The sequence below is a fragment of the Gymnoscopelus braueri genome (assembly GCF_963280865.1).
Source record: "Gymnoscopelus braueri genome assembly, chromosome: 9".
NCBI classification, from domain to species: domain Eukaryota; kingdom Metazoa; phylum Chordata; class Actinopteri; order Myctophiformes; family Myctophidae; genus Gymnoscopelus; species Gymnoscopelus braueri.
Genome location: NC_137610.1, coordinates 51,866,704 through 51,879,355, shown reverse-complemented (window position 1 = coordinate 51,879,355; position 12,652 = coordinate 51,866,704). Strand labels below are relative to the sequence as shown.

General features: G+C 40.1%; 1 protein-coding gene across 1 annotated transcript; it reads right to left on the bottom strand.

Moving 5' to 3' along the window:
• Positions 1–1,712: 1,712 nt before the first annotated feature.
• On the bottom strand, positions 1,713–11,314 carry LOC308091611 (uncharacterized protein; the record flags this gene model as incomplete). The annotated part of the gene is made up of 7 exons (XM_080437274.1): positions 1,713–2,005; positions 4,229–4,357; positions 6,575–6,658; positions 6,884–6,925; positions 7,103–7,198; positions 8,361–8,444; positions 11,170–11,314. 7 exons carry the CDS (start codon positions 11,312–11,314, stop codon positions 1,713–1,715), a joined length of 873 nt encoding a protein of 290 aa, XP_080293400.1.
• Between the last annotated feature and the right edge of the window lie 1,338 nt (positions 11,315–12,652).

The following is a 12,652-nucleotide window of genomic DNA, read 5'->3' as shown; positions in this document are numbered from 1 at the left end:
TGTAACTTTTCAGGATTCCAATTCAAAAATAGCACAAAAGAAAATCTGGATTCCAATTCAAAAATAGCAAAAAATAGCAGATATACAAGCTCAAAATGTGTTGCGGTGCGAAGCGTTGTGAGCTTGTAGATCGGCTATTTTCGTTACTTCTGTGTGACATAGAATGGCCGAAGTGCGGCATTAATTTAAGAAAAAAGTAAAAATACGGAGATAAGAGGTTTCTGCCCGACAGTATATGAAATCTGGCCCTCTGGAGTGAGTGTGGAAATATAGTGGCCCTCTCCATCATCAAAGTTGCATCACCCCTGATCTAGGTGATACTTATGTCTATCAAATGTGGTTTTACTGAAAGGCAATCAAAGTCCAGAGCTTAGAAGCCAAACATCGGGTGTGTGTGCTCCATGTAAAATCCCCTCACTGTGGCTGCAGTGGTTGCCAGAATTTGCGAGAAATAAGCAACCAGGTCTATGAAAACAAGCCCAATAGAAGCGACTATATAATAGGCCACATGAACACTTCAATCCTTCAAACAATTAAACAATGTGCATATTTATATATGTTGGCTAATTCAAAATAGACGATCTACAACTTCAGAAAAACAAGCCCAATGTGGCTTATAATATTCAGACCAGGCAACACTGCAGACAGGGAGATAGGAGAGCGTATATTGGATTGGGGATAATGGGTAGCGCAGTCTTCTCTTAAAGGTAATGGCATCTGGCACAGTGATTGGTTTTATCATTGTAACGCCCAAACCACACCATTGTAACGCCCAAACATGCATAATGTAACGGGTAGCGCAGGTGTTTAGCGGGTCAGGGAGGTGTCCCAGAATAGCAACTTTTGCGGGGGATCGCCCCTTGCCTAGTCCTAAATCCCATATTAGTGGCTTTAGCAACTTGAACCTGGAATAGGGCCCTTGGTCTCTTCTCATCTGGCGTAGAAAGAAAATACGTTTCTGTGTTCTTTTTTACAAGAGAGACCATGAACCAGTGGTGGGAAAAGTACTCATATTTTTCTTACATAAGTAAAAGTATCAATACTGCAATATAGAAATACTCTGTTACAAATGCAATAACATAACTATATAATACAATACAAATATGATAAACTGGATTAAAATGATCATTAAAACATACAATAGACACAACAGTGCTTTAGAATGTGTCTTTATTGACAACATGAATATGAGCATTATGGAAGCTCTTTAATGTAATGCTACCAGGACCAGTGGTGGAAGAAGTACTCACATTTTTACTGGAGTAAAAGTACAAATACCATTTACAAGTACAAGTTACAATTTAGACATTTACACTCTTATCCACAATGACTTACAAGTGTAACCACAATGTAGAAATACCCTGTTACAATAAAATACCTGCAAAAGTACCAAAGTATTGTATTGAAAAAATACTTACAGTACTCATTATGCAGAATGGACTATTTCCCTTTTTTCTTTTTGTCAAAATCTTTCAAAAATAGCAGATCTACAAGATCATTACATGATGTGTTGCAACACATTGTGAGCTTGTAGATCTGCTGTTTCTGAATAGTAAGTAACATAGTGGTTAAAATGATGACGATGAAGATGATGTTTATGATGATAATGATGATGAAGATGATTATTAAAATAAAAGTATCTCTAAATTGTACTTAAGTAGAGTAGTTGAGTAAATGTACTCAGTGAGTTTCCAGCCGTGTCAGTAACAGTATTACATAGAATAGAGCAGAAAACCACTGAATGTGTTGTGACCGTATGTGGTATCATAGAGCCTGCGGGAACTACCACCATCCATCTTCATGTACACTGTGTCTCTCTGCTCCAGCTCTATGATCACTCCATTAGACACGTATTCTAACCCAAGTCCATGATTATTGTATCCATCGGTAGCAATGAGCTGCTGATCATTTTTATACATGTAGACCCGCACATACTTTGATGAAGCACGGCCGCCTGCAGTGAATCTGAACTGATAAACTCCTTTCACAGGTGCGGAGAACTGACCTGGAACACGCACACACACACACAGACACAGACACAGACACAGACACACACACACACACACACACACACACACACACACACACACACACACACACACACACACACACACACACACACACACACACACACACACACACACACACACACACACACACACACACACACACACACACACACACACACGCCATGTTGACACTTTTAAACACTGTTAACTACTTAAAGGAGTAGTTCACCCAAAAAAAGTACTTATGTTCTATCAATTACTCATGTTAATGAGCTTTACATTAAGTGATTAAAGGGATAATTCACTTTCAAACATGTTTGGAGTCATTTTAACGTCTACCTGGTCCTTGAATTCATGGAGATTTGTTTGTTTTTGTCTCATTCCTGAGACAATAATTTTGATGACCGGCGGAAAGATGCTGATGTATCCGGTAGGAGACACAAAGGAGTCTCTTTGAGTCTCCTACCGGATACACCAAACCGCTCATCAAATTATTGTCTCAGGAATGAGACAAAAACTAAAAAATGTATTCAAGGCTTCATGGGGTGTAATTGATAGAAAATAAGTATTTTTTTGATGAACTACTCCTTTAAGCTCTATTTTTTTTAAGGAAAAAGTGTTCTTAAAGATCTGATCTACAAGCTCACAACGAGCCACAAATGTTGTAAATCTTGTAAATGTGATATTTTTTAAGCCTGTAATGACACAGCAGACTTAACCCTTCACATGCTGTTACTGATGTTTTCACAGAGATGTAAGTTGTATCATTAGTTGGTGAGAGATAATTGATTGTGTAAAGCTCATTAACATAATTAACTGGGAGACCACAACCTCGAAAAATTTCGGGTCTAATTCGGTCTAATTCGGGTCTAATTCGGTCTAATTCGGTTCTATTTGACCAATATAAATAAACTTTTTTCTTATTTTTTGCTGTAAAAAAATAAAAATAAAATATCAGCGCAGGCGGGGCCCCCCTGCTGGTGGCTCCCCCGCACCGCATCACTTGCTACCCCTCCATTACGCCACTGTGTGTGTGTGTGTGTGCATGTCTTTAAGTGGCGCATGTGTTGCAAAGGTGCGCCTCGCAGGACCGTGTGTGTGTGTGTGTGTGTGTGTGTGTGTGTGTGCGTGTGCGTGTGTGTGTGCGTGCGTGTGCGTGTATGCGTGTGTGTGTGCGCGCGCGCACACACGTGTGCAGTGATGGCTTGTGTGTGTGTGCATGTCTTGAAGTGGCGCATGGGTTGCATCTTTGCCGTCCGTAAACATACGGACAGACATACACACACGGTCAAATGTAGAGCGGCTGGCACCGCTAAAAATCACTCACCCTACTTTTAAGGTAAAGTTCATTAACATAATTAACGTAATCACCAGTGGTAAGCTGTAAAATAATCAGTCAACTTGTCTTTACTTGAATTACTTTTTTTTAAAGACTTACATTGCTTTCAAAACAGTGTTTTTTAAAACCAAAACACCAAACAAACACCAAAACAAAGACTTTATGGAGTTGAAAGACTACTCTACTAAATGGGAACACTGTGAGCCCCCACCTCACGTCTAAAATACACTTTTTGGCCAGCAAAGACAAATATTTCACCGGAATCACAACATGTTTTTGGTTACTCCACAGTGCCCTCTACAGATCTGGTCAATGGAATTTTCCTATTGACCAGATTCTTCCTTCCGGTGAAATATTTTATTTTCTGGCCAAAAAGTGTATTTTAGACGTGAGGTGGGGGCTCACAGTGTTCCCACTTCGTAGAGTAGGCTTTCAACTCCATAAAACCGTCTTTGTTTTGGTGAGTACCAAAAGTGTATTTTTTATTTTTTACTATAGACGAGAGCTGCGCTACCGCGGTGGGAGGGGAAAGAATGGAAAGTACCGTAGCGTTAAGGAGAACTCCTTCTAACGCTATGGACCAGAGCTAGATAGGGATAATAACTTTGTGAGTGTCTGGTAGGCTGCAGCTCTTGTGTACTCTCTGCTAAGCGATTAACCCTTTCACACTCCATGGCTTTTCTCGAGTAGCCTAATGTTATGCAAAGCAGCCAGGTTGAGGCCATTGTTTAAGGTGTTAAAGACGGCTCGCCGCTGACGGTGCGTGCTCGCGCATGCATGTGGAGTTCCCAGCCCCCAGCCCCCATAGTAACTTCAGACCTAAGGGGTCGCCGACCCCCTGAGCACCCCCTACAGCTCACCCCTGGTAATCACCACCTACCTGTAGATGAATTGTAGGCGTTGCCGATGTTAGAGTGAACTCTCTGATAAATCAGAGTTGTAGCAGAATTAAATGGTCCAATAGGTCCAAAACCCAGATAATAAGCAGAGAAGGCCACCTTTGGTTGGTCTGTCAACACAGGAGCATTATCACATTATTATATGATTATAATCATATTATTTGCATTACTATTAAAGCATATCTTATACTCTTAATGATCAAATAGTTTATATTATTATGTAACCCTCTAACTAGATGGCTTTTTCAGCAGATGATAAAAACCTCCACTGATTTTTTTTCCTGTCTAAAATGTGTTAAAGCCACAGTACTGACATATCAGATTAATATTCTCATAATTTCTGTGTCATGTAGATCAGCTATAGCAGTTTATAGCAGCTTGTAGATCTGCTATTTTGGTTTGATTAGTATTTCCACTTTTACTCAAGTAATTCAGATTTTAGGACTTCTAAGAGTCTTTATAACTTTCACTCCACAACAATGCAAAGACAAATATTGTACTTTTGACTCGACTACATTTCTAGAGAAGGCTGTTTTCTCAGCTCCAAGAATTGTAGAACACATTTATTGACTCTAAAACTGGTGAGTCAAACTGCACAACCAATATTTAAATGTGTAGCTATGATTCTCTGTTTTCATGAAAAAACTAAACTGGCCCCCAAAAAATTAAATAATAATAATTACTAAGTGTAGTTGTGTGTGTGTATGTATATATATATATATATATATATATATATATATACAAGCAAACATTTCTAACTCAAATCTTTGCTTCTGGAGGTCCCTGGGACAAACATTTTTTTGATGGGGGTCCGCGGCCAAATACATATCATTTTGAGGGTCCTTGACATGAACAAGTTTGTGAACCACTGGTCTAGTTACCTTTGATGTCTGTCTTCAGGGCCTCCATGTTGGTCTGAAGGTCTCCCACGGTGCTCTCACTGGCATGCAGTTTGGCAGCAAGAGCTGAGAAAATATTACAGGGAAAGTTATTTTAAACAGTTAAATATTTAAACAAATATATTTTGGTCTATACTGTACAGGTACAAATTGTACAAAATAATATTTACAGCAAGGTCATACATTATAGACAGTTTTAGACAATATAATCTTTTACATTTAATCACTAAACATGAAGTTATAATACCTGCATTGTTTCTCTTGACCTCCTCCAGTTGACTCTCAGTGGTGTTGAGCCTCGTTTCCAGGGTGGACAGATGAGCAAGGAGGGCTGAAATCATCCCAGCATTTGCATTAAATCAATAGTGCAATGTGCAATGCAATAGTTTACATAAAAAAAATAAAACACATTTGAGTGGTTAATGTGATTTGAGTGGTTAATGTGGTTAATGTGATTTGAGTGGTTAATGTGGTTAATGTGATTTGAGTGGTTAATGTGGTTAATGTGGTTAATGTGATTTGACCAAATCTTTAGTCTTTCCCTTGTCACTTATGTGGATCATATATAAATTGTATTTCCAAAACAACATCTATTTTGAATATAATATATATGTTTGAATTACCTTCGTCATTCTTGGTCTCAGTGCCGTTCACCTTGACAGACACTGCAGAGACATATCACAGAAAAAGTTACAAAAACTGTAAAAAAAACAAACAAAAAAACCTCAGCCTTTATTTTTACAAGTTGAACACCATTATTCAATCAAATTCTTGGTTTTCATTGGTTATATCTCAACTGACATAATAGTCCACTCATCTACTAATTAAGGTCTGACTTGTTTGTTTCAAGAAGTAAATGGTATAAAGTCACTATCTTTGGTTCAGACCACTTAGCATTAAGGGGCCAACATTACTGTGTGCAGAAGAATAATGAAAATAAACCTCAGTATAAGGCAGCGACAAAGAGAAATGTTTTTTTTAGCTGTTTTAGATGTTTTTAACAAACTGAGAGTTCAGAGTGATCTTTATTGTCACATGACAGGTTCACAGAGTCATCTTTATTGTCACATGACAGGTTCACAGAGTCATCTTTATTGTCACATGACAGGTTCACAGGTGTAAAGAAGTGGGTGACATTAGTTTTTGTGCAGCTCCATCGTTTTTGAAATCGTCATGAAATGAAATATATGAAGCTCTCCCGCACTCAGAGACTCAGAGACTGTAAGATTCCAAAAATGTTACTAATTACTACGTATTAAAAAAAGTTAATGTTTGATTTACTAAAGTAAATGTACTTTGTTACTGTCCAGTGGCCACACATATTAGATGTTGTTATGTTGCCAGGTTCTACAGACAGAGGACATTGATGACATATAGATATGTTATGTTCAGGTGTAACATGTAATTATAAACATGAAGTTATAATACCTGCATTGTTTCTCTTGACCTCCTCCAGTTGACTCTCAGTGGCGTTGAGCCTCATTTCTAGGATGGACAGCTGAACAAGGAGGGCTGAAATCATACCAGCATTAAATTAATCATAAATAGTTTACATTTAAAAATAACATTACTTTGTTTGGTTAATGTGATTTGACCAAATCATAAATCTTTCCCTGTCAATTATGTGGATCTAATATAAATTGCACTTCATGTGTGTGTGTGTGTGTGTGTGTGTGTGTGTGTGTGTGTGTGTGTGTGTGTGTGTGTGTGTGTGTGTGTGTGTGTTTGTGAAATTACCTTCCTCCATCTTGGTCTCAGTGCCGCTCACCTTGACCAACACTGCAGAGAAATATCACAGAAAAAGTTACGTTAAAACATTTGTTTTGTCTCTTCTGGTTGATGATTACAACCTGGCTAGCTCTGATGCTGTAGGATCATGATCTATTCAATACAACTCTGTCAATCCTTCATCCTTGTGGAATATAATTGTTTCCATTATAATTGGTGAATACTTACAGTGAACTCCAACCGTGATTCCAGCCAATAGGAGGAGACCTAGCAGACCCGCAGCGACCACAGGAAGCCAAGAGCTGCACTTCCTCTCTGGAGACACTGCAGTGACTGTGGACACAAAGCACAGAGTAGCAGTAAGCTGTGTGTGTGTGTGTGTGTGTGTGTGTGTGTGTGTGTGTGTGTGTGTGTGTGTGTGTGTGTGTGTGTGTGTGTGTGTGTGTGTGTGTGTGTGTGTGTGTGTGTGTGTGTGTGAGTGTGAGTGTGAGTGTGAGCGTGTGTGTGTGTGTGTGTGTGTGTTTGTGGACACCAAGCACAGTGTAGCAGTAAGCTGTGTATGTGTGTGTGTGTGTGTGTGTGTGTGTGTGTGTGTGTGTGTACGCGCGCGTTTGTGTGTGTGTGTGTGTGTGTGTGTGTTTGTGGATACCAAGCACAGTGTAGCAGTAAGCTGTGTGTGTGTGTGTGTGTGTGTGTGTGTGTGTGTGTGTGTGTGTGTGTGTGTGTGTGTGTGTGTGTGTGTGTGTGTGTGTGTGTGTGTGTGTGTGTGTGTGTGTGTGTGTGTGTGTGTGTGTGTCACACACCACCTGCTTTACGCAGCTACTCATGCTGGCTAAAGTAGCTGCGGTAAAGTAGTGGTGTAAAGTAACTAAGTACATTTACTCAAGTACTTAACAATTTTGAGGTATTTTTACTATTTAGACCGGGAACGCATCTCTCATTTCGTCATTTTAAGATTTCTTTGGCTATTCAAAAATGGCAGATCTACAAGCTCATATGAACTTGTAAATCTGCTATTTATTTTTAAATCTTGATTTTTTTTTGCAAATCTCTAAATATATTTATGTTTTTTAAAGCGGACATTTTTAACTGCGATCTGTGCTTCTGGGGGATATGAGCTTGTATGTCTGCTATTTTTGAATAGCCAAAAGATATCAAAAGTGACACAGATGCGGGTTAACCAATACATTTCGGATTTTTGTACATGTTATACATTTGAAAACGTATATAGACATTCTGCATAAGCAGTACTTTCTACTTTTGGAACTACAGAAAAAATGTGATACCAAATTATTTTGTACATTCACTCAAGTCAATTTTGAATTCCGGACTTTTTACTTAAAACAGACTATTTTTACATTGCAGTATTGATACTTTTACTTAAAGTTGTTATGTTGCCAGGTTCTACAGACAGAGGACATTGATGACATATAGATATGTTATGTTCAGGTGTAACATGTAATTACTAAACATGAAGTTATAATACCTGCATTGTTTCTCTTGACCTCCTCCAGTTGACTCTCAGTGGCGTTGAGCCTCATTTCTAGGATGGACAGCTGAACAAGGAGGGCTGAAATCATACCAGCATTAAATTAATCATAAATAGTTTACATTTAAAAATAACATTACTTTGTTTGGTTAATGTGATTTGACCAAATCATAAATCTTTCCCTGTCAATTATGTGGATCTAATATAAATTGCACTTCACAAACACACGTGTGTGTGTGTGTGTGTGTGTGTGTGTGTGTGTGTGTGTGTGTGTGTGTGTGTGTGTGTGTGTGTGTGTGTGTGTGTGTGTGTGTGTGTGTCACACACCACCTGCTTTACACAGCTACTCATGCTGGCTAAAGTAGCTGCGGTAAAGTAGTGGTGTAAAGTAACTAAGTACATTTACTCAAGTACTTAACAATTTTGAGGTATTTTTACTACAGTATATAGACCGGGAACGCAGCTCTCATTTCGTCATTTTAAGATTTCTTTGGCTATTCAAAAATGGCAGATCTACAAACTCATATGAACTTGTAAATCTGCTATTTATTTTTAAATCTTGATTTTGTTTTGCAAATCTCTAAATATATCTATGTTTTTTAAAGCGGACATTTTTAACTGCGATCTGTGCTTCTGGGGGATATGTATCCCCCCATTGAGATGGGGGGATACATATCATTTTGGGGGTCCTTGACATGGAAAAGTTGGAGCACCACTATTGTAATAAGCTAAAAAAAAAACTGTTAGGATTTAGAGGACATTTGTAAAATATTATATTCAAAGATTTGCTAAAATGTCCACGATTTTTTGAAAATAGCAGATCTACAAGCTTATAGTGCGGCACTCGGTGCCGCGCTATGAGCTTGTATGTCTGCTATTTTTGAATAGCCAAAAGATATCAAAAGTGACACAGATGCGGGTTAACCACTTCAGCCCTATATCCACCTGTTTCCGCGGGAATTTACTGGAGCAAAAATCCTGTGTGGGAAACATCCTGCGGGGGGACCGGAAGTAGGAAATAGCGGCTCAGTGTGTTTACATTTGCCAGCAGAACGTAGCTGTACTGCGAACGGGCCTTTTGCATGTAGTTGAAGCGCAAGGGGGCGGGGGGGGGGGGAGAGAGTCAGCGCACTGAAGTCAAGGCACAGACTACTGTGTTGTTGACGGACAACGGATGCACGCTTATGAGAAACAACACAAATAAAACCTGGCAAAACAGTTGCGTGCATTAGCGCAAGATGAGGATAAATGAAACATTCAGTCTAAATGTCCAGCAACTACTACCAATACTTTTGTATTTGAAACCTTACATTTCTCTAAATATTATAAACTCTTAGGACAGCCTAATACAAATATAATTTATGAAAAGGCTACTATAGGCTACAGTGAACTGAAGTCGGACTGAATGACTGAAACGTTTTTTCTTTTTTAACTCTCTTGGTGATTATCTGGCACAGTAGTTGTGGATTAGCAAACTGGACATTAATGTTTCCTTTTCGCGTGCGAATTACTGGACATTTAGACTGAATGTTTCCTTTACCCTCATCTTGCACTAATGCACGCAACTGTTTTGCCATGTTTTATTTGTGTTGTTTCTCATAATAAGCGTGCATCCGTTGTCTGTCAACAACACAGTAGTCTGTAGTGTGCCTTGACTTCAGTGCGCTGACTCTCTCCCCATGCACCGCCCCCCCGCCCCCTTGCGCTTCAACTACATGCAAAAGGCTGGCGAACGAGCTACGTTCTGCTGGCAAATGTAAACACACTGAGCCGCTATTTCCTACTTCCGGTCCCCCCGCAGGATGTTTCCCACACAGGATTTTTGCTCCAGTAAATTCCCGCGGAAACAGGTGGATACATTTCGGATTTTTGTACACTTTATACATTTGAAAACCTATATAGACATTCTGCATAAGCAGTACTTTCTACTTTTGGAACTACAGAAAAAATGTGATACCAAATTATTTTGTACATTCACTCAAGTCAATTTTGAATTCCGGACTTTTTACTTATAACAGACTATTTTTACATTGCAGTATTGATACTTTTACTTAAAGGGATATATATATATATATTTTTTAAGTGCGTCATTTTATCATCTACTCAGGCTTTTGTGAGCCCCCCAGACAGTTTTTAAGTTGCTTGATTCAGTATTTAGATATTGATATTCATTTTATCAGACACGCACCCTTCCTATACAAACCCATTGTAACTTCAAACTCCATTTTAACCATGCTAGATTTATCGAAAACACCCGTCCTTGGTTCTGGTGACTCAACCTGCCCTCCTAATACGTGAGGGGGCTGTGTTTTTTCGATTACTTTTTTCATTTATTTCATTACATTTTTTTTTCATTGTCCCAAAATAAATATAAAAAATAAATGAAAAAAGTAATTGTAAAAACACGGTGTCCTCACGTATTAGAAGGACAACATCAGTCACCAGAAACAAGGACGGGTGTTTCAGATGAATCTAACATGGTTAAAATGGAGTTGGGGGCGTGTCCGATAAAATTAATATAAAACATCTAAATTCTGAATCAAGCAACTTAAAAACTGTCCGGGGGTGCTCCCAAAAGCCTGAGTAAAAGATAAAATGAACCAATTTTTCTTTTAAAGTGAAAAAAGACACCTGTAGCTCTGATAAAAAGTTGAATTATCAGGTACATAATATTTCTGTCTTTTCTCTTTACGGTTATTTATTCGATTTTTTAAATATCAATCAATGAATCAATCAATCAATCCCATCGTTGATGACGTAGTCACATTTAATGCTATATATGTATGGTTTTAATAACATATCTTACCAGACTGCAGTATCTCCGGTGGCTGTTGCTCCTGAGGTGGAGGGTTGTCTATATCATCATAGATTTCATCGTTCTGGTAATTCTCATAGATCACATCACCTGTCTCTTCCATCTCAATGTTTTCAGAGTTGAAAGCCACAGACATTTCTACCTTTATGACTTAGATTCTAAAGTGATACGGCTCACTCCTTTACCTTTATGACTTGGATTCTAAAGTGATACGGCTCACTCCTTTATGACTTAGATTCTAAAGTGGTACGGCTCACTTCTTTACCTTTACGACTTAGATTCTAAAGTGATACGGTCCACTTCTTTACGCACACTGAAGAAGAGTGAAGTATCGTGTCTCTTGTATCTTTGCCCCTCTTCCTCTTTTTCTGATGCGTTCCTCCCTCACGATTAGAAACACTTTGTCGGGAGGGGTGGTTAGTTTTGTAAATGTAATTATGATGATTATATTATGAATTAAATTACAATGGATTGGCACAGAACACAATACATATCGTCACTGTCGGGTTAGGGTTAGTTGGTTTCTGCCCAACAGCAGTGATATGAAGTTTGAAATAGTTTGATTTATATGTATATGTCTGTGAAAGACATGATAATGACATAACTAATGAGCCATAGGTCACATAAGCAAAGCAACATAGAATGGCAAACATAAGGATTTAATGTTCACACTACCTTTTATATATGTACACTACCTTTTACTGTATAAAGGTATGTTCAAATAAAGAAAAACATCACATGGATGCACCTGGGACGTATCATCAGTGTTGTAGCCTGGGGTCATCGGGTGTTTCGGGTCTCGCAACAACATACACCCTCGCCCAGGTGACCCAGCCGGGGTTGACTTACGTCCTGGTAGCTACCCACCGTCAGTCCTTTTAGGGAAAGACAGGGCCACTCAGTCCGCTTCTCCGGAACTACTCTGCCGGGACCGGGGAGAGGAGAGGCTCTGGCACGTGGCGGGACTAGGCTCTGTGGGTGGCCTCCTGGCCTCCTGGGACTAGGCTCTGTGGGTGGCCTCCTGGCCTCCTGGGACTAGGCTCTGTGGGTGGCCTCCTGGCCTCCTGGGACTAGGCTCTGTGGTTGGCCTCCTGGCCTCCTGGGACTAGGCTCTGTGGGTGGCCTCCTGGCCTCCTGGGACTAGGCTCTGTGGGTGGCCTCCTGGCCTCCTGGGACTAGGCTCTGTGGGTGGCCTCCCAAGACGGCGCCTCGCGCCGTCTTGGGACGGCGTCGGTCGGCCGCGCGCGGCACCCGGTGGTGATGGCCGTGGGGTTATTTCCCCCTCCCCTATAGGGAGGGGAGACCCTGGAAAAAGAGGCCATGGTGGCCAGCGGGCCTATGGGAAGAAAGAGGCACCTCGGTCGGGCAAGAGAGCCGGGCGAGGGCCCCCTCGGCGCCCTGGAGGTCCGACACGAAGCCCGGGAGGTCCTGGGCTCTGCCCTGCCCCCCTCCTTTGAATTTCTCTCCCGAGCCA